The following is an 18310-nucleotide window of genomic DNA, read 5'->3' on the forward strand; positions in this document are numbered from 1 at the left end:
AAAATTAAATGATATTTTTAAAATGCTTAGTTTAATGCCGCGGGTGTCTTTGTCAGAATCCATATTTACCATGGATTTGTATTTATTAGTAGTCTCTGGCCTCTGCTTTACTTATGAACAATTGATGCCAGTGATGCTTTTATTTACCCTGGCATGGAGGCACTTGCTTAACAATTTTATTTCATTATTAATATGCCAGATATTGCTTGTGACAGCTGAAGCTTCTTTTACAGTTACAAATACAAATACAGGCAGGCTAAAATGAAGGAACTAGGGGTAGGCAGAAGAGATTTGGGTGGGAGCACAAGTGGAGGGATAGGCAGATAAATAATAAATAAGCAGCAAGCATGCAGACTGATTGGCAGAGGGAGGGGGTCATGTGCTGATTTATCAGTGGCGGCAGGAGGAAGAGGGAAATGTTGTTGTACAGGTATGGGAACGGTTATGAAGACATCCATTATCCAGAAAGCTCCAAATTAAGGAAAGGCTGTCTCCCACAGACTCCATTCAGGGGCGTCACTACAGAGGAAGCAGATCCTGCAGCTGCAGGGGGGCCCAGGAGGTATAGGGGGCCCTTGAGGCCCAAATGTATATACAATTTCAATCAATATTAGTAAAACAGGTTAACCTCTAGACATTTTGGGGGCTTGAAAAATAATTTGCTGTGGGGCCCAGGAATATCTAGTTGCTCCACTTTATCCAAATAATCCCTATTTTTAAAAATGATTTCCATTTTCTCTGTAATAATAAAACAGTAGCTTGTACTTGAGCCCAACCAAAGATATAATTAATCCTTATTGAAAGCAAAACCATTATTTTATGTTTACATGATTTTCTAGTAGACTTCGGGTATGAAGATCTAAATTACAGAAAGATCCCCTATCCAGAAACCCCCAGGTCCCTAGCATTCTGGATAACAGGTCCCATACCTGTATATATATATATATATAACAAGGCACTTTGTGAGTATCACATTTCTTTATTCCATCATCACTGTTGTGCTGCTCTTCCTATTTGATACAAACAAATTCATTGCCTGAGCACTCACATATCTAGTGCAGACTTTGCATTTATATATATATATATATATATATATATATATATATATATATATATATATATAATACACAAGAGCCATGAATATCCTGTAAATTATATCCTTATAAACGGTGAGTTCATCAGTTATAAACGGTGAGTTCTGATGTCATTTCTGTCACATGACTCCCTAAAACTTGTGTATTATAATAAATAAAGTACCCCCAGTTGCAAAATATGAGGATATTAGAAGTTACCTCGGAGTTCCATGACCTTTATAAAAACACTCGGCCTTCGGCCTCGTGTTTTTAAATGGTCATGAAACTCCTCGGTAACTTATAATATCCATATATTTTACAAAAGGGGGTACTTTATTCACTATATAATTCCCCAAACTCACAGCACTCACGATACGTGGATTAACCTTGCCTGGGTGCATGCCACGATATTTCAACATAAATATTTATTTCTAAATAAAAAACATTTATACTTTGGATAAGTCCTGTGAGTGCGACTGCTTTCTGGGAGGACTATATATATACTGTATATATATAATCTACAGTCTGGTCATTTCCCTATGGGACCAGACTGTAAATTATATCCTTATAAACGGCGTGTTCTAACGTCTGAACGCGCCGTTTATAACAGGGGTCCCCGGCCGTTGAATTTGACGCATCACGTCCGAATTTGACACTGTCGCGTTCAAATTGAACACCGACGAGCCCGAATTGGACACCGGCGACCAGAATTGGACGCCGACCCCCCTCCCAACATTTCACAGAAAATGTAGATTATAATGCATAATGTACCCCCTACTGAAATTTATAAAGATATCAGAAGTCACCTCGGAGTTATGTGACCTGTATAAAATCACTCGGCCTTCGGCCTCGTACTTTTATATGGTCACATAACTCCTCGGTGACATAATATCTTTATAAATTATTAAGGGGTACATTATCCACTATATATATATATATATATATATATATATATATATATATATATATATATATATATATATATATATATATATATATATATATATGGAGGAGCACACCCTAAACTTGCCTGGGTGCTGGTAAATAAAATGACATAAAGTGACATAGTACCACACTCAATGGGAATACTTGTGAAAAAATCAAGATTTATTGAAAAAAAACTAACGTTTCGAACACCAACTGTGCTCTTTCTCAAGGATAACAAAAAAAGGGCATCCTTTATCCTTGAGAAAGAGCATTGGACTCCCCATCAGAAAACCAGAGGTGCCCCACTATTTACATTACACACAACCAAATCCCTGTGGCCTTTCCTGCTCTCATCTTAGCAATTACACAGTAGCTCAGTATATAAACATGTCATATTTTAGCTTCTGCTTTATAACGCCTGAGAACATGAGCCGAGTTGTCCCAGATTCTTGTGAGACTCTATAGCTCAGCCTATAAAAGCAGCACTTAGGGGCATATGTATAAACCTGGGGGGGGGGAACAATCAAATATTCTGCTGCTTTTTGCACAGCCCATAACTGTATTAAATACATACAAATAAGATAAAACTGCTGAAAAGCTGCAAGAAAACAAGTGGCACCAGTTTAGAAAACTTACACTGGAACCAGAGCTAAGAGTATTGGCAAGTTATCTGAGCACAGCGGATTATACAAATTAGTACAACTGTCAGTTTAGGGAAAAAGTCACACATGGGTATTTATTTTAAATGTAAAATAATATTTTCTACTGTTTTTTTTTTTTGCAGGTTCACCATTTGCCACAAGACAGAAGTGATAAAGAACACCCTGAATCCAGTATGGCAGCCGTTCACCATCCCTGTGCGAGCATTGTGCAACGGTGATTATGACAGGTCTGGGAGCCCCAGTATTCATTCTAAAGGTTATTGCCTTGCCGTGAAATTACGATTTAGAACAGTGGTTGTCTTTTATAGATTCATACGAAAACAATGGTGTATTAGTTCAGTCATAGTCATGAATATCCGGGCTAGCAAAGAAGTTTTAATCTGCCCTGGCACTAAATAAACCCTACCTATGCTGAGGGTGAAATACAATAGAATGGTGAAGGAGTTCTGTATGCCCACCCCCTACATTAGTATATTCCACCTACACTTTGCTTTTATTGCTGAATTTGCTATAAATGGCAGCCTCTACTTACTGGCTCCTATCATAATTATACTGTAATATTCTCTGCTGCCTGGATTGTATTCCCTTCCCATTAGATTTGCAATTCCTTCCACCTGCCCACCTCTCCCATTTCCATATAATGCAGAGAAATTAACAAAAACTAAATACAACCCAGTCCCACCAGAGGGGTCAAGCCACAAGAATGGCTGTTAGATTAAATAATATAATCTAACGTTTAAGAGTCAGGGCACACGCTCAGATTCGGGGAGATTAGTCGCCCGGCGACAAATCTCCTCTTCTTCAGGGCGATTAATCTCCCCGAACTGCCTCCCGCTGCTACAATGTAAATCGACAACGGGATGGCACTTGGAGCATTTCGTTTTCCAAAGTCGGCTGAAGTTTCCTCGTAGGGTAACTTCGGAAAATGAAGCAATCGAGTGCCATCCTACCGGTGATTTATATTCTAGCCGGCAGGAGGCAGTTCGGGGAGATTAGTCGCCCCAAAGAAGAGGAGATTCTAATCTCCCTGAATCTGAGCTTGTGCCCTGACCATTCTGAGACCTGCAGCTTAATTGCTCTAACACTGGAATCACTCCACATACAAGTGCAAAATTACACTCAACAGATTTTAACCCATATTCAGCCTTCCAACTAGTGACCCATTTTTGCAGAAACCTATTTTTTTTAATATTTTTAGCCTTAGATTATAAAACTGCCATTATTAAATATGTTAATGAGGTCAAAGCTGTTAATGAGACTGGTAAGGTCTTACAATGTACACTGCATGTATTACAAAACAGTAGAGAATATTTCTCATATGTTCTATATAGTGATTTGTGGATGTGTACATCAACTGTTTTTTATTTGCCCCTAACACAGTTGTGTAACTAGATGTTACTGGGCCCCATAGCAAATTATTTTTCAGGCACCCAAAATGGCTAGAGTTTCACCTGTTTTACCAATATTTATTGAAACTGTATATGAATTAGGGCTTCATGGGGCCCCTATACCTCCTGGGCAGGCGCTGTGTTTGCTGCCTCTGTAGTTACACCCCTGAGCTAACACTTAATAAAAAAAATGAGCCCTTTATCGAGATGGGTGCTACTATATGGCAGAGATACACTGGGTGGAAAGAAGCTACTGCTCCAAAGCATAAAACTATAGAGGGATTCTATAAGACAAACACATTTTCATACCTCCCAATTGTCCAGTTTTCTGCAGGACAGTCCCGATTTTGACAGCTCAGCCGGTTTCTTATTAAAATGTCCCGATGTTCTGTTTGATCTCCTGCACTGACTTGAGAAGAAGATACAAATAAAATAAGAGGCTTTTATTAGCAAAGAGCCCAGAATACTCAGCAGCTGCATTTAGTTACTATTGTAACATTTTAAGATAAGCAAAGATACAGGTCTCTTGGGAGAACTGAGACTTGCAGCTTAAAGGGCAAGCTAAACTGTTATTACACATAAAACATTGCACTGAAACTCCCCCGAAATGTGTTCAAACTTTTAGAACTTGCCAAATTTTGTAAAATGGACATGGTAATTAGGGGGTGTGGCCATAAAATGGGAGTGGTCAAAAATGTTTGCGGCGCAAGTTTTTGTCTCTCTTTTTGTTTTTTCAAATGTTAGGAGGTATGTATTTTATCAGGTCTTGTGGGGAAGTAGAACCTCTAATGCTGTGTGGAAATGCCTTGAACCTGGGGCAGTGGTGCTCTTTTCCACGTGTGATTAGAAGCCTGCGAGAGAAAGAGGATACTGTCAGTGTTCTGTATTAGAGAGAGAGGGTTTAAGCAGTGGGAAGGACCAGAGCAGTGTCCTGAGCCAAAAAAGAGAGGGTTTAAACAGAGGCAGGGAACACAGCAGAGCCTTGGGTCAGAGAGAGGGGGTTTAAGCAGTGGGAGAGACCAGGGCAGTGTCATGAGCCAGAAATTGAGCTTAAAGGAGTTGTTTACCTTCCAAACACTTTTTTTAAGTTCATTTGTTCACCAGAACCATTTCAGTTGCTTTCCATGTTTTCATTCCATACAGTTTTTTCCAAAATTGAAGTTTAAATATCAATGTTCATGTCTCTGGTTTTTGAGTCTGGCAGCTCAAGTGATTCAGGAGCATCTGAACTGTTACAATTTGCTCCATTAGTTGATCCATTTCTCAGCAGCATCTGTGGACTATTAGCAACTATTGTATCAATTCTAACAGCTGCCTGTAATGAAACTCAGGGATTCTGCTCAGCAGGGACAAACATAAGAAACGGATCAACTAAATGTATTGATTTAGATCAGTTTGCAGAGTTGGTGACCCTCCTCCCAGAGCTCCGTCAGAAAGACATAAAAAGGTGGAAAATTAAACTTTAAACGTCAATATTAGAAAAACGAATGTAGAAAGTGACTGAAAAAAAGTATATTTCTATTGAGCTATCTGAGAGGAACCAGAGCAGAGTTTTGGATTTGAAAGCGAATGCTTAAGCAGTGAGAGAGACCAGAGAATCAGAGATAATTCAGGAGGCAGTGATGGGCCATAGAGAGATAGATGGAGAGATAGATGGAGAGATAGATGGAGAGATAGATGGATTTTAAGCAGTGGGAGAGATGAGAGCAGAGTCTTGGGCCAGGGGGGTGGGAGGTTGAGTTACGCAGTGAGAGTAAACAGGGAATCAGAAAGAGGATTCAGGATGGTTTGGCACCAAAGAGGATTTAGGCAAAGGCTGGATTGGGTGCTTTTTTCCAGACCTATGGTCAAAGAAGGAGTTGGGAGGATTCAGTGGGGGGTAAGCAGGCCCGGACTGGCAATCTGTGGGTTCTGGCAAATGCCAGAGGGGCTGCTATAAGGTCCCATAGAAAGTCAGTATTTAGTGGGCTGGTGGGGGCTGTTTGGGCCTCTGTGTAGCCGAAATGCCAGGGCCTATTTTAATTCTCAGTCCGGACCTGGGGGTAAGTAATTTGACAGCTTTTGGGACAGGAAGAATAGGGGATGCAGACAGTATTGGGACTACAAAGTAATGAATAGAGGATTTACATAATGCTGGGCTTTATGAGCAAGATAAGCTTTTGGTCAGTTTTGAGAGGAATCAGGCAATGCTGAGCTCTGGGAAGAAGACACTTTTGGCATGTTGCAGAATCATGGAATATATAGGGGACATTCCTCTTTCCTGTGACTCGCTGTGTGCAATACTATAAATACAAAGATTCTTTTCTGGTTCTGCACTGTTCCCTAGTTGGGTCTTATGTCTCTGTCTTTCAGCAAATAAATTGCATTAGCCGATAAACTTCTTACACCTGGCAAGTGGCAAACATTAATGTCAATAGCACTCAAATTTACATATGCAAATTGCAAAACATATCTAGTGAATAGCTGTCTCCTTGGAAATAACAGCTGCCGTATTGCACCGGTTCCTAGGCATTGCAGGGGTCAGACTAATTCAGGTAAGCACATATAACCATTGAATCAGTCATTCAGCCATTCAGCCACAGTTGCAAAAATATCTAGCACAGCAAATAAGTTTTCACTCTTTTTAATGTCATTGCTAAGCTATTTTCCACAGAGCTGGTCTGTGCTAGTGGAACTGTATTCAGTTACCAGGCAACTAGAGTAGCCCCTCAGTAAGTAATTTTGGGACCCTAGCATGTTTTTCCCTGAGATGAGACTTTGAGGCACTCTGGGACTGGCACTGGGTGTATCTGGAATGCAAAAAAGAAGAAATATCCATGACAACTGAATGTCATACTGAGTGAGGGGCTGAACAAGGGTATTTGAGGTGTCTATGGTGTCGACAAACATGATGAATGCTCGTATGCTTCAATAAGAACATTGGCGATGATGGAATGAAGCGGGGAAGATCTAAAATGGATTACCTGCATACAAATGAGGGCTGATCATTTACAAGGAATACCATGAGGGCTAAATACTGTTGCCTGAAAAGCGAGCATCCAGAAGCAGAAACAGTTCAGTCATGAAGGTGTAGGCCACACAAAGTCACAAAAAGAGACTGCCAAGTGCTGAAGACAGTAGTGCAACCTCACGTGGAACACTTAATACCAATACCTGTTTCTGGAACCAACATTAGCCCAAGGACTATTCATCTTTCTTTATAATCCCTATTTGAGGTAACAGTTGGGAAGGCTGTTTCAACACCATAATACCCCAATGCACAAATTGAGGTCCAAACATAATCAAATTGCTGAGATGGAAGTGGAAGAACTTGACTCACCTGCACAGAAAACCAACCTCAACCCAACTGAACTCCTGTGGGATGAATTGGACACCTGATCTGCAACATAAGTGCCCAACCTCAACAGCATATAATGTGGCACTATCCAAAAATGTCTTTCCTTTGGACAAATTACCCACTATTTCACAAGTTTCACAGATTATTATTAAAAATCTCTTAGAGGGCCACAACCATAGATCTAGAAAACTAGTAACTAGTATAAAGCCCAGAGGCTGTTATGGCAGCAAATGGAGGAGCAACTTCATATTAATACCTTTGGTTTGGGAATCATATGTTTGGCAGGCAGGGGTCCGGACACGTATTACTGTTTCTAGGAAGCAAAATCTTATGGTTAAGCCTTATTTACTTACTTCTTTATTAATAGCTCACAGGGTCAGAGTTAGAGAGAAAAGGGGACCTGGAAATGCAGGGAGGCTGTGAAGCCAATCTGAGGGCGAGAAATACATAATTCAGGGATATCCAATGTACCACCCCCAGTATCTGACATGTTTGTGGAATTCTTTGAGTTGCGGTTCAGCTGGTGGGCCACAGGCTGGACATCACTGATATATAATATGAAAAAATCTAACAAGTGCTACATGGTGTAAGGCTATAGTAAATCGAGCAGCACTGTTGCTGTTACTATTAGCTTTACCCCTTTATTTGCACCGGATGAGACTTATTATTCTCAGGGGGTGAGCCCTCACAACAGTGTGGAGGCAGAGTGCAATATACTACAATCAGTAGAATTTGCAAATAATGGGTGCCAGCCAGTGGTTTTTAGTACATTAACCAGAACTGATTTATTTAGGATAAATCCACAAAGTAGAATATGATAGCAGTACAAAGCACATTTATAGAATAGTCAGTACATACTCACAATAAAGACCATTAGCAGAGCAATTCCTCCAATAGAGAGAGGGGTATCATATAGTCCAACCAGAGCTTCTATTCTTCTTTGGGGGACACCTCTTAAGTGGAACCCAGGTGGAAATCTATCTAATCACTATAACCTCCACGCTGGTTCCCTGACTAGGCCACAATGCCCATGGGAATCAAATCACTTCTATACTCCTTGGTGGAGCCAAGAGCTGCTCATATAGATAGCCACAAACCTGGCTTGCTCTCTTAGAGAGACCTGTAACAGGAGCTGACTAATACTCAATGAAACCTATGCTCAGCTGGGGTTCCACTTCTCTCTTCCCTTGGGAAAGCTGCTGGTAAAAAGCCCCTAGAGACACATGGCTTACCCTTTTATATTAAAGCCTACTGACACCTAGTGGCCAAACTCAGGAAAGCTAGGAGTCATGATTTGACCTAGGAAGGGAAGAGGTACTCCTTACTAAGAATAAGGGCCCCTATAGTGGCCAAACCTTAGGGGAATACACAATAAATGAGGACACCATTTACCAGTCCCCTACAATGGTATTATTTCTTCCCTCCAAAGAGCCCCTTTAATGCTGGGGATCCAAAGCAAAATGCCCTTCCTGAAAGCGTGTGTTGTGTTGCTACCAGAAAGCATCTGGAATGCATATCTCCCAAAATTTTGGAAACTAAAGAAGCTCAAAAAAAGTTCCCACGCCCATTTTTGTGGTCACACCCCTTAATTACCATGTTGATTTTACAAAATTTGGCAGGTTATTAAAGTTTGAACATATTTCTGTTTTTTTCAGTTATTACAGTTTTGCTAATGAAAGTGAATTGCCCTTTAAGCTGAGTCTAACATCTCCCAAGAGACCTGTTTATCTATATTGTTACAATTACTTATTTGCATATCTCAAAACTGTTAAAAAAGTATCTTAGTTGCCCCTGGTGGCTGTTCTGGGCTCTCTGTCAAAACCCAATTAAGTTGGAAACTTTGTATCTTTTTCTGGCTGTTCAGTGCAGAGAAAGTCGGGACTTTTCAGTACAAATGAGGGACTGCGGGTTGAGCTGTCAAAAGCGGGACTGTCCCGCTGAAAAGGGACAGTTGGGAGGTATGGGTATGCATACCTCCCAGCACAGAAAGAGGGACAAAAAGTTTTGAAAATGTGTGACCACGTCCATGTTGTGGCAAGTCATAGCGGCATGATCTTGGCTTTACCCATGAAATTTGAATCATCCCTAATGATCTGTATGACTAATGTAGGCAGCACTTTATTAATGAATATATCAAATATAATATGGTTAAATGCTATCTAGGATTGAGCATCATACTTGGGTCCAATAGCATTACGCAGTAATATCAAAACAAAAATGCATGTCAACTCACTTCAGACATTTATTAGTGCAAATTCACCCAAATTAATTCAAACAATATAAATGGTTTATTTCTTACATACCACTTGGCAGTGTCCCATTAGTGTCTCCATACACCATATAGGCCACACCGTCCTGACGCGTTTCGCACCATTGGGTGCTTCATCAGAGGAGGTGTGGCTGTTACCAGATACAGAAATTTCTCTATACGTGTCCCCTGGTTGTTGATATACATATATTAGGGTAACTTCTCTTTACTCTCAGAAATTCATTTTCCATTGGTTTCAATAGTGAGATTGCAACATTTTTCTCATGTTACTTGAATGTGAAATCTTTACACTGTTCGCAGTTAAAATTAAGAAATACCCAACCAATCATTAATCTGTCCCTATGATTTTAAGACTATTACAATATTTTGTCCCAAAAGACCTACAGCAGAATCATTAATCTTCTACGTAACTATAAGTGCAAGTTCTATAGAACAGGGACCACTGTTCTGTATCTCTAGTGCATATTTATATTTGTTTATTGCAGTGTATATTATATTCTTCCTGTTTGTGCGCTATGTAAATAAAAATATATAGAGAAATACATACATATATTGTGTAAATATGTATCAGTATGAACATAAAGCAAACATATAAGGGGACACTGTCACTCATACAGTAACCACTGCTCTTGTTTCATCTCACAGGACAGTGAAAGTGGATGTGTACGACTGGGACAGGGGAGGAAGGTGAGTCTGTGACACTCTTCTATCATTACTCTTAAGATTCTTACTTTATTTAATGTTGTTCCTTCTTAAAAGGGTTATATTGTCCATCAGGCTTTTAAAAAAACTTGGCTCCCCAAGTAACTGAAAGGAGGCCAGAAACATACTGTAGCTAATGATTGGACATCTTTTTTGACTCCCCACTTCCATGTCCACTAGACACCTAATAGGACTCCCATTGCCCCCCATGATGACTGACCCAACACTAGTTACAATTCAGGAAAGATTAGCCCCAACCCAGCCTAATCATACCAATCAATGCATTTTGTTTGCTTATCTTTTTTGTCACAAATTCAGAACTGTTCCAGGAAGAATGGTACAGTAGGCACAGTAGGTAGATACAGTAGATACAGTAGGCAGATACAGCAGAGACTGTAGGTAGGTAGTAGGTATATGGTAGATCCAGTATATTCAGTAGAGGGGTACAGTAGTGAATGACAGTAGGCACAGTAGGCACAGAAGGTACATCCAGTAGACACATTAGGTAGGTACTTTTGATACATTAGGTAGATACAGTAGGCAGATACAGCAGAGACTGTATGTAGTATGTATATGGTAGATACAGTAGATACAGTAGATACAGTAGATGGGTACAGTAGTGAATGACATTAGGTACAGTAGGCACAGAAGGTACATACAGTAGGCACAGTAGGTAGGTACTGTAGATACAGTAGGTAGATACAGTAGATACAATAGGTACGTACAGCATAGACTGTAGGTAGGTAGTATGTATATGGTAGGTCCAGTAGATACAGTAGATGGGTACAGTAGAGAATGACATTAGGTACAGTAGGCACAGAAGGTAGGTACTGTAGATATAGTAGGCACAGACAGTAGATACAGTAGACACAGTAAGTACATACAATAGACACAGTAGGTAGAGAGACATGGTATGGTAGGTACAGTAGATACATATGATAGGTACAGTAGATACCATAGGTATGTACAGTTGATACAGTCGGCACAGAAGGTAGGTACATTAGATATAGAAGTCACAGCAGTTAGGTACAGTTGATACAGTAAGTAGGTACAGTAGACACAGTCTGTAAATACAGTAGATACCGAAGGCACACTGGGCAGGTTCAGTTTTAGATACAGGAGATGCAGAACACACATTAGGTAGATACAGTAGATAAAGTAGGCAGGTACAGTATATTGATATAGCACACACAGGTAGGTACAGTAGATATGGAAGGCACAGTGAGCAGGTGTGCGGTCATGTGAGAAAAGACTTTGCTCCCTCTTTAAAGAGACTTATGCTCCTATCATGCTTGCTGCCTTTTAAGTCTCGGTCAGGAACTGAAAAAGAGACACCTCTTGTCTGCCACTCTTTAGGCACCCTTTCAGTGCCATTATAACAAATCCAGGGCAAAAAGTTGGCAACTTAATTCACATTACTTGTATAGAAGTGGCGTTAGGTCACTATGGGGCACCTCAAAACTGGCACAGGTATATTGTCTGTATTGTGACACCTACTGAGTTGCCAGTTACACTGGGCACAACCTGGATACAAGTATCGTCAACCTGGTGCTGATCCTGTACCAAAATCTTTATTTGTCCAGTATGGGAGTTAATACCAGGTGTGTTGTTTTCCAGCCATGACTTTATAGGGGAGTTCACCACAAGCTACAGAGAATTATCTCGAGGGCAGAGTCAGTTCAGCGTATATGAGGTAAGGACCCATACTGATTGAACTGTATCAGCACCATCAATCCCTATCCTTTAATTTGGTTAAATCGCCCAAAACGAAAAATTGCTTTTCCACCTGGCCCACCTGCAGCTGCATGGGATCACACTTCAATACAGACTGTAAAAGCAATAGCGCCATCTAGAGTCTAATAAAGCATTCAGATATATAGATTTGTTTCTGCATAGGACATTTTAAACGATAATGACACATTCCTATAATTGATAGGACTTTATAAATCATACCCACACCCCAGCCAAACCTGCAGGTCAAATATCTAACATGGTTTAACTTAATCGATTATAACTTATCGATTATAACTTGTCTTTCATCTGCATAAAATTTGCTGTCATACTGTTATCATTTGTTTAACATGAAAATCAAATAAAATATTTTGAAAATAAAAATATTTTTTATTTAGTGATACTGACGCAATCCCATTAAAGGAATTCTGTTCCAATTAAAGGTTGTCATTGTCACTTTCAGTATGTACAAAAGGAATATCCAAGTGCTAATACCTTGCATCCTATTAAAGGAAAAAAAATGGCCAAGGATGCCTGTTTATAACGATGACATATTCCACCTTAAAGGGAAATTATTTCTAACTGAGGCAGTTCCTTTGGGAGCAAACATGGCAGTTTTGCCTGTAACAGTAAATTTTTATGCCCCGGCGGTATCTCCTAGGCAGATGGCTAACACCTCTAGGAACACTCATGCCTCTGCCGTATGCTGTTCATTAAAGGAGAAGGAAAGGCTAAAAGTAAGTCAGCTTTATCAGAAAGGTCTATATAAATATACCAGTAATACTGCTCTGAGTCCTCTGTCAAAAGAAACACCACATTTCTTTCCTTCTATTGTGTACTCATGGGCTTCTGTATCAGACTTCCTGTTTTCAGCTTAAACCTTCAGGGCTAGGGCTTGAGCATGCTCAGTTTGCTCCTCTCTCCCTCCGTCCTCCCATCCCTGCTGTAATCTGAGCCCAGAGCTATGAGTGAGCAGGGAGAGACTCAGGCAGGAAGTGATGTCACATCAAGCTAATATGGCAGCTGCTATGCTAAACAAACAGAGAGCTTCTAGAGCTGTTTACTCAGGTATGGTAAAACATTCTGCAGAATAAATAAAGCATTCTAGCTTGTACTATTGTGGCTAATCTATTGGCAATATACTGCCTCTGTAGCTTTCCTTCTCCTTTAAAAACTACACATAAACTGTGCCCCACAGAAAGCGAAAATTGGAGTCTTTTAGGAACACACATATATCAAATGTGCCCAGTCATTTCAGGCTTAGGCATCGCCAGTGTCCAAATGCAGTCTTATTAGCTGAACTACAACTGTCAGCACCAGCTGTCAGAGGATGCAGTTGAGCAACAGTTAGAGTCTGCAGGGGCCTGCAGTGATCATTTTATATAAAGGATATATGCTGCCTTCTTGATTTCTATGCAGCCATATAGAATGTATGTACATTTATTGGCTATTCATCATCCAAAGTTTATAAATATGACGGCCTATCCTAGCTAATGGACTGCAGGTTGGACATCCCCAATATCAACTGTCAGTTCCATCTCATTATCCCCCCTGCTGTGTATGTTTGCTGCGTGTCACTGTAATTGCGAGCATGGGTGCAGGTAGGAGCCCTGTTCCAATGGTGATGAATGTGTTACGCTGTTCATTAATGAAGATGAATGCACTGACGGCTGCTGCTGACCGGCAGGGGCATCCTTGATCTGTCATTTCTCTCTCTGTAGGTGCTAAATCCAAAAAAGAAGTGCAAAAAGAAGAAATACATAAATTCTGGAACGGTGAGAATGGGTTTTTTTTTTTGTCCTTGGAGTCATAAGGTCTGGCTGATAAGTTATTCAGATGGCAAAATGATCTTAAAGGAGAACTAAACCTTAAAAATGAATATGGCTAAAAATGCCATATTTTATACACTGAATTTATTGCACGAGGCTAAAGTTTCAGCTTGTCAATAGCAGCAATTATCCAGGACTTCAGACTTGTCACAGGGGGTCACCATCTTGGAAAGTGTCTGTGACACTCACATGCTCAGTGGGCTCTGATTGGCTGTTGAGAAGCTAAGCTTAGGGCTCGTCACTAATTATCCAGCAGAAAATGAGGTTGGTCTGTAATATAAGCTGATGCTACAGGGCTGATTATTAAATTCTGATGCTAATTGCACTGGTTTCTGTGCTGCCATGTAGTAATTATCTGTATTAATTACTAATCATTACTAATATTGTGACATTTCTATTCTATATGTACTGTATATTGTGAGTGGGTCCCTAAGCTCAGTAAGTGACAGCAGCACAGAGCATGTGCAGTGAATCAGCAGAAAAAAAGCTGGGGAGCTACTGGGGCATCTTTGGAGACACACATTTTCAGGGTCGGACTGGGGGGCTTGGGACCCACCGGGGCTACTGCCCCAGGGCCCCGCTCTGGCCCCCGCTGCCACTCCGGCGTGCTACATTGGGCTAAGGTGCATGCACGCGGCGCCGCGTTTATGCACAGATCTTCTATTCTACCGCGACCCCCGACAAAGTGGGGTTGCGCCGCCCAATTAAGTAGTGGATCTGGGCCAGCGGGGCCCACAAGAGCCCGGGGCCCACCGGGTTTTTTCCCGGTGTCCCGCCGGCCCAGTCCGACACTGCACATTTTTACTGTGGTTGCATTGGGCTGGTACAGAAGCCCAAAACATAGTGTACAACATTTCTAGCCTACTTTTTATTTAAGCTTTAGTTCTCCTTTAACTGCCCCTCCATTGGCCTGAATGGTCATCAATGGCACCCTGCCATGATCAACGAAGGGGCCATAACAAGCATTTTGCTGCTGACCCGCAAAGCTAGAAGTCACCTTGCCTACCATGGCCCTAACCCAAAGGTGGAAAAGATTTTATACTGGAGTCTGTGGGCTGAACCCATCCCACTAACCAAGAGATTACTTTCACCTTAATAGGAAGCAGCAGCGCATCTGGGAGACACAAGTTTATATTTAGCAGCCAATGTCTAGTGACGTTATGAATATGATTATTATGTTTATCATGTTCCTCAGAGACCTTTCTATCTCCTCTTCCAGGTGACACTCCTGTCCTTCAAGGCTGAATCAGAATACACATTTGTAGATTATATCAAAGGAGGGTAAGTCATTTCCTGAGCTCCATGTTTAATGGCCTTGTGTGTGTCACAGTAGCTTGAAAGGAAAATGTCTCCCTAGTGCGGTTTTATTCTCTGTCTGTATCGCTGTATGGGGATTTCTGCAAATAGGGTGCTGAGGTCAATTCTAGAGATAAATGTGTCTTATTCCCTTATATACACAGATTCCTTTAAAGGGGAAGCCCATCCTTACATACCGTATATTTTTCCTTTGCCTAATGGTAGAAAATGTTTCCAGTTTATAGCAATTCAACATTTCCAATCATTTCAAAGCTATTTGTAAATGAACTTACAATTCAAAGCAGCCTGTCATTTGTTATATCAGGGCATAGGAGGGTCCATCAAAATATTCAGAGGGGAATTTCTACAGTGAGAGCTGTGAAGATGTGGAATTCTCTCCCTGAATCAGTGGTACAGGCTGATACATTAGATAGCTTTAAGAAGTGATTTGATGGTATTTAGAAAGTGAGGGAATACAGGGAAGATAGATGAAATCGACAAGCACTCCGAATCCACTCTGTAGTTAAAGGAGAATTCAACCTTCCCATGCACCCTGGATAGACCCCCCCCCAGTCTACCTGAGGCCAGAATCTGCACAGAGGGGTGAGTAAAAAATTAGGGGCATTTGCCAGGGGGGGAAGGTAGGCTGGAGGGGGAGGGGGGTCTACCCAGGGTGGGGGGAGGGTTTTATTAAACTATGGGTTGAATTCTCCTTTAAAACAATGAATTTTATTTCAACAATAAACTCCATAGGACGTTTGAAATAAAGTTCATAGTTTTAATTTACAAGTGGATTCAGAGTGCTTGCTGATTTCATCTTTATTTGCACCTCACCGACTACAGGTTCAGGGCGACGCAGCCAAGCCACTGCAAACCCAGAAGTGTAGGACCCAGAGTCTTTACACCCGGGTCACCGTGTAACAGGGGTGAGCGGAATACGCTAAATAATTTAGAATGTCGATTGCTAGTCCAATATTAGTTTAGAGGGGTATTGTATCCTTATGTAACAACCTCTTGGCGACCCCTCTGGTGCCACGGTTGTACATTCTTACCATCTTCAGGTCCTGAGTCCCCTTTGCAAAGTGAAAGGGTACTGGGAATTATCTCTCTTGGCAGTGCCTTCACCTAATGGGAATAAACCTGCGGGTGGCCCCATTAGGAAAACATTTAAACACACAAATTTCCGTGTAACAAATGTAACTTTCTGCAAGATTAAAGGCAAAGCAAAATATAATTTGCTTGATTTAAATGACCCACTACCCTGGGAATATCTGCTGTCCAATCCTGGCACCTCCTTGCCAGGCAAAGTCCCACTCCACTCCTGGTGGACAAAGAGTCTTAGTCCCTTTTCACGCAAAGAGCTCTTGAGTTTCCCAGGTAGCGCTACCTGCCCAAATACCTTTCCCAGTGGACAAAGTTATTTACTCCCACGTGGCAGGCACACAAACAAAGCCTGTATCACACACAGGAGACATGCTGGATCCTCCCTTTTTCTACCCTCCTTCTAGCACAACTCACCCTTGGGATTCACACAGATGGGTAGGCTCACACAGAGCTGGAACAGGCATCCACAGTAATGACATCCTCAGAAGCTCCAGGGTCTCCTAGCCAAGCACACAACTTGCTTTATCCTCCAGCTCAACTATAGCTCCCATAGTGGGAGCATGTAAAAGTCCAGTTTTGCAGTTAGGATCTTCAGACCCTCCTGGTCTAGCTCCCAGGCTTGGGGCTTCCGCACGCCAGCCATCCAGGGTCTCCTCCAGCTTTTGCAGCAGTTTCTGTCCACCCTCTGTCAGTGAAAGTGATAGCAGGAATGGCAAATGTGAGCACATGGCTCTCCTATATATCCAAAGGTGGTGCAGCAGCGACACCTTGTGACACCCTCCGATATCTGCCAGAGATGCTGCACATGGACATGGGCTCTAGCCCCTAACCTAACTTACTGTGTTAGTGGGCAGGACCAGACTGAGATATATGGACACCCAATGCAAATCTGTCACTCAACCCCCCTCCATCTGCTAGTTTGAAGCCACACTCTACCAGACCTGACTTCACCACAGCCAGCACTTGCCACAACTTAATCTAGTCCCACCCCTCATTCCCAGTGAACCATGTAGAGAGAATGTGGAGGTAGTGCTGCGTTCCCTCCCCTCCCAAATTGATAAATTGCACCCCGCAACTCCTCACAATGTGTCCTAGGTACATGTCTACCCCTTGTTCCAGCCCTGATGGTTGGTCACACTTGATAAAGCCTCTCAAGCCAAGCGTGTTTTTCTAGTTCTGTCGTTGCAGCCCTCCTCCAATTCTCCCAAATCTAGGCATATAAATAGTATGCTACTTGGGGTGTAGGTTGCATCATATTCCCTGGTCCTTGTGCACTGTGCGTGCATTTACTCAGAGCTTGGTGATGGTGAGCCATGTCTGAGGACCAAGGGTAAGTTATGGCTGCACAGTTTGGGAATCTAATGTAACATAAGTGATATAGGGTTACATGTTGTGGAATGTGGCACCTTGTTAGACCCACCTAAACACAACTCTGAGCTGATAAGTCACTGCCTTGTGCATCTTTCTCATCTGACCTTGTCTAAGTGACTTGAACTGAACTTGTACGGACAAACCCCACTGTGGGAGCCTGGTCCCTTTCACTCTAGTAGGAGAGCGCTAATGAGCCACAATGGAAGCAGTCACTTGTCGGATCAGAGGGAACGTTGCCTTTCAGAGGATCATTTGATTGCATTCAATTTGTAAGAGTGTGCAAGCAGGGGAATTATCCAGCCATCTCTTCACAGCCAGCCAAGGAGCTAGACGGAAATTCTGCAATTACTTTTCTCTCCTTTTTTTTTTTTTTTTCCTAGGACGCAATTAAACTTCACAGTAGCCATTGATTTTACAGCATCGAACGGTGAGTCTGGAGAGCTATTTTTTCCTCCCTGCAAGTTTTCCCCTCTATTCCAATTAATTGTGGGCTCTCAGAAACCTGAAAATAACATAGGTTATGTGTTGGGGGGGGGGGGTCCGGCAGGCTTGGTTGCTATGATAACTCTCAGGCACAGGTTGGCGTCGAGGGCCTGCTCTGCCTTTAATAAACCTGCTCAA

General features: G+C 41.8%; 1 protein-coding gene across 3 annotated transcripts in view; it reads left to right on the forward strand.

The window, feature by feature from the left end:
* The window catches only part of LOC108713588 (copine-9), a 215977-nt gene that overhangs the window by 170709 nt on the left and 26958 nt on the right, over positions 1 to 18310 (forward strand). For all 3 annotated transcript variants that reach the window (XM_041590878.1, XM_018257141.2, XM_041590879.1), the window contains 6 exons: positions 2785 to 2889; positions 10302 to 10343; positions 11976 to 12051; positions 13811 to 13864; positions 15138 to 15199; positions 18070 to 18116. In XM_041590878.1, coding sequence (XP_041446812.1) covers positions 2785 to 2889; positions 10302 to 10343; positions 11976 to 12051; positions 13811 to 13864; positions 15138 to 15199; positions 18070 to 18116 — 386 coding nt within the window. The remainder of the gene's footprint in view (positions 1 to 2784; positions 2890 to 10301; positions 10344 to 11975; positions 12052 to 13810; positions 13865 to 15137; positions 15200 to 18069; positions 18117 to 18310) is intronic.

Source organism: Xenopus laevis, chromosome 4L (assembly GCF_017654675.1).
Source record: "Xenopus laevis strain J_2021 chromosome 4L, Xenopus_laevis_v10.1, whole genome shotgun sequence".
In the NCBI taxonomy this organism is placed as follows: Eukaryota; Metazoa; Chordata; class Amphibia; order Anura; family Pipidae; genus Xenopus; species Xenopus laevis.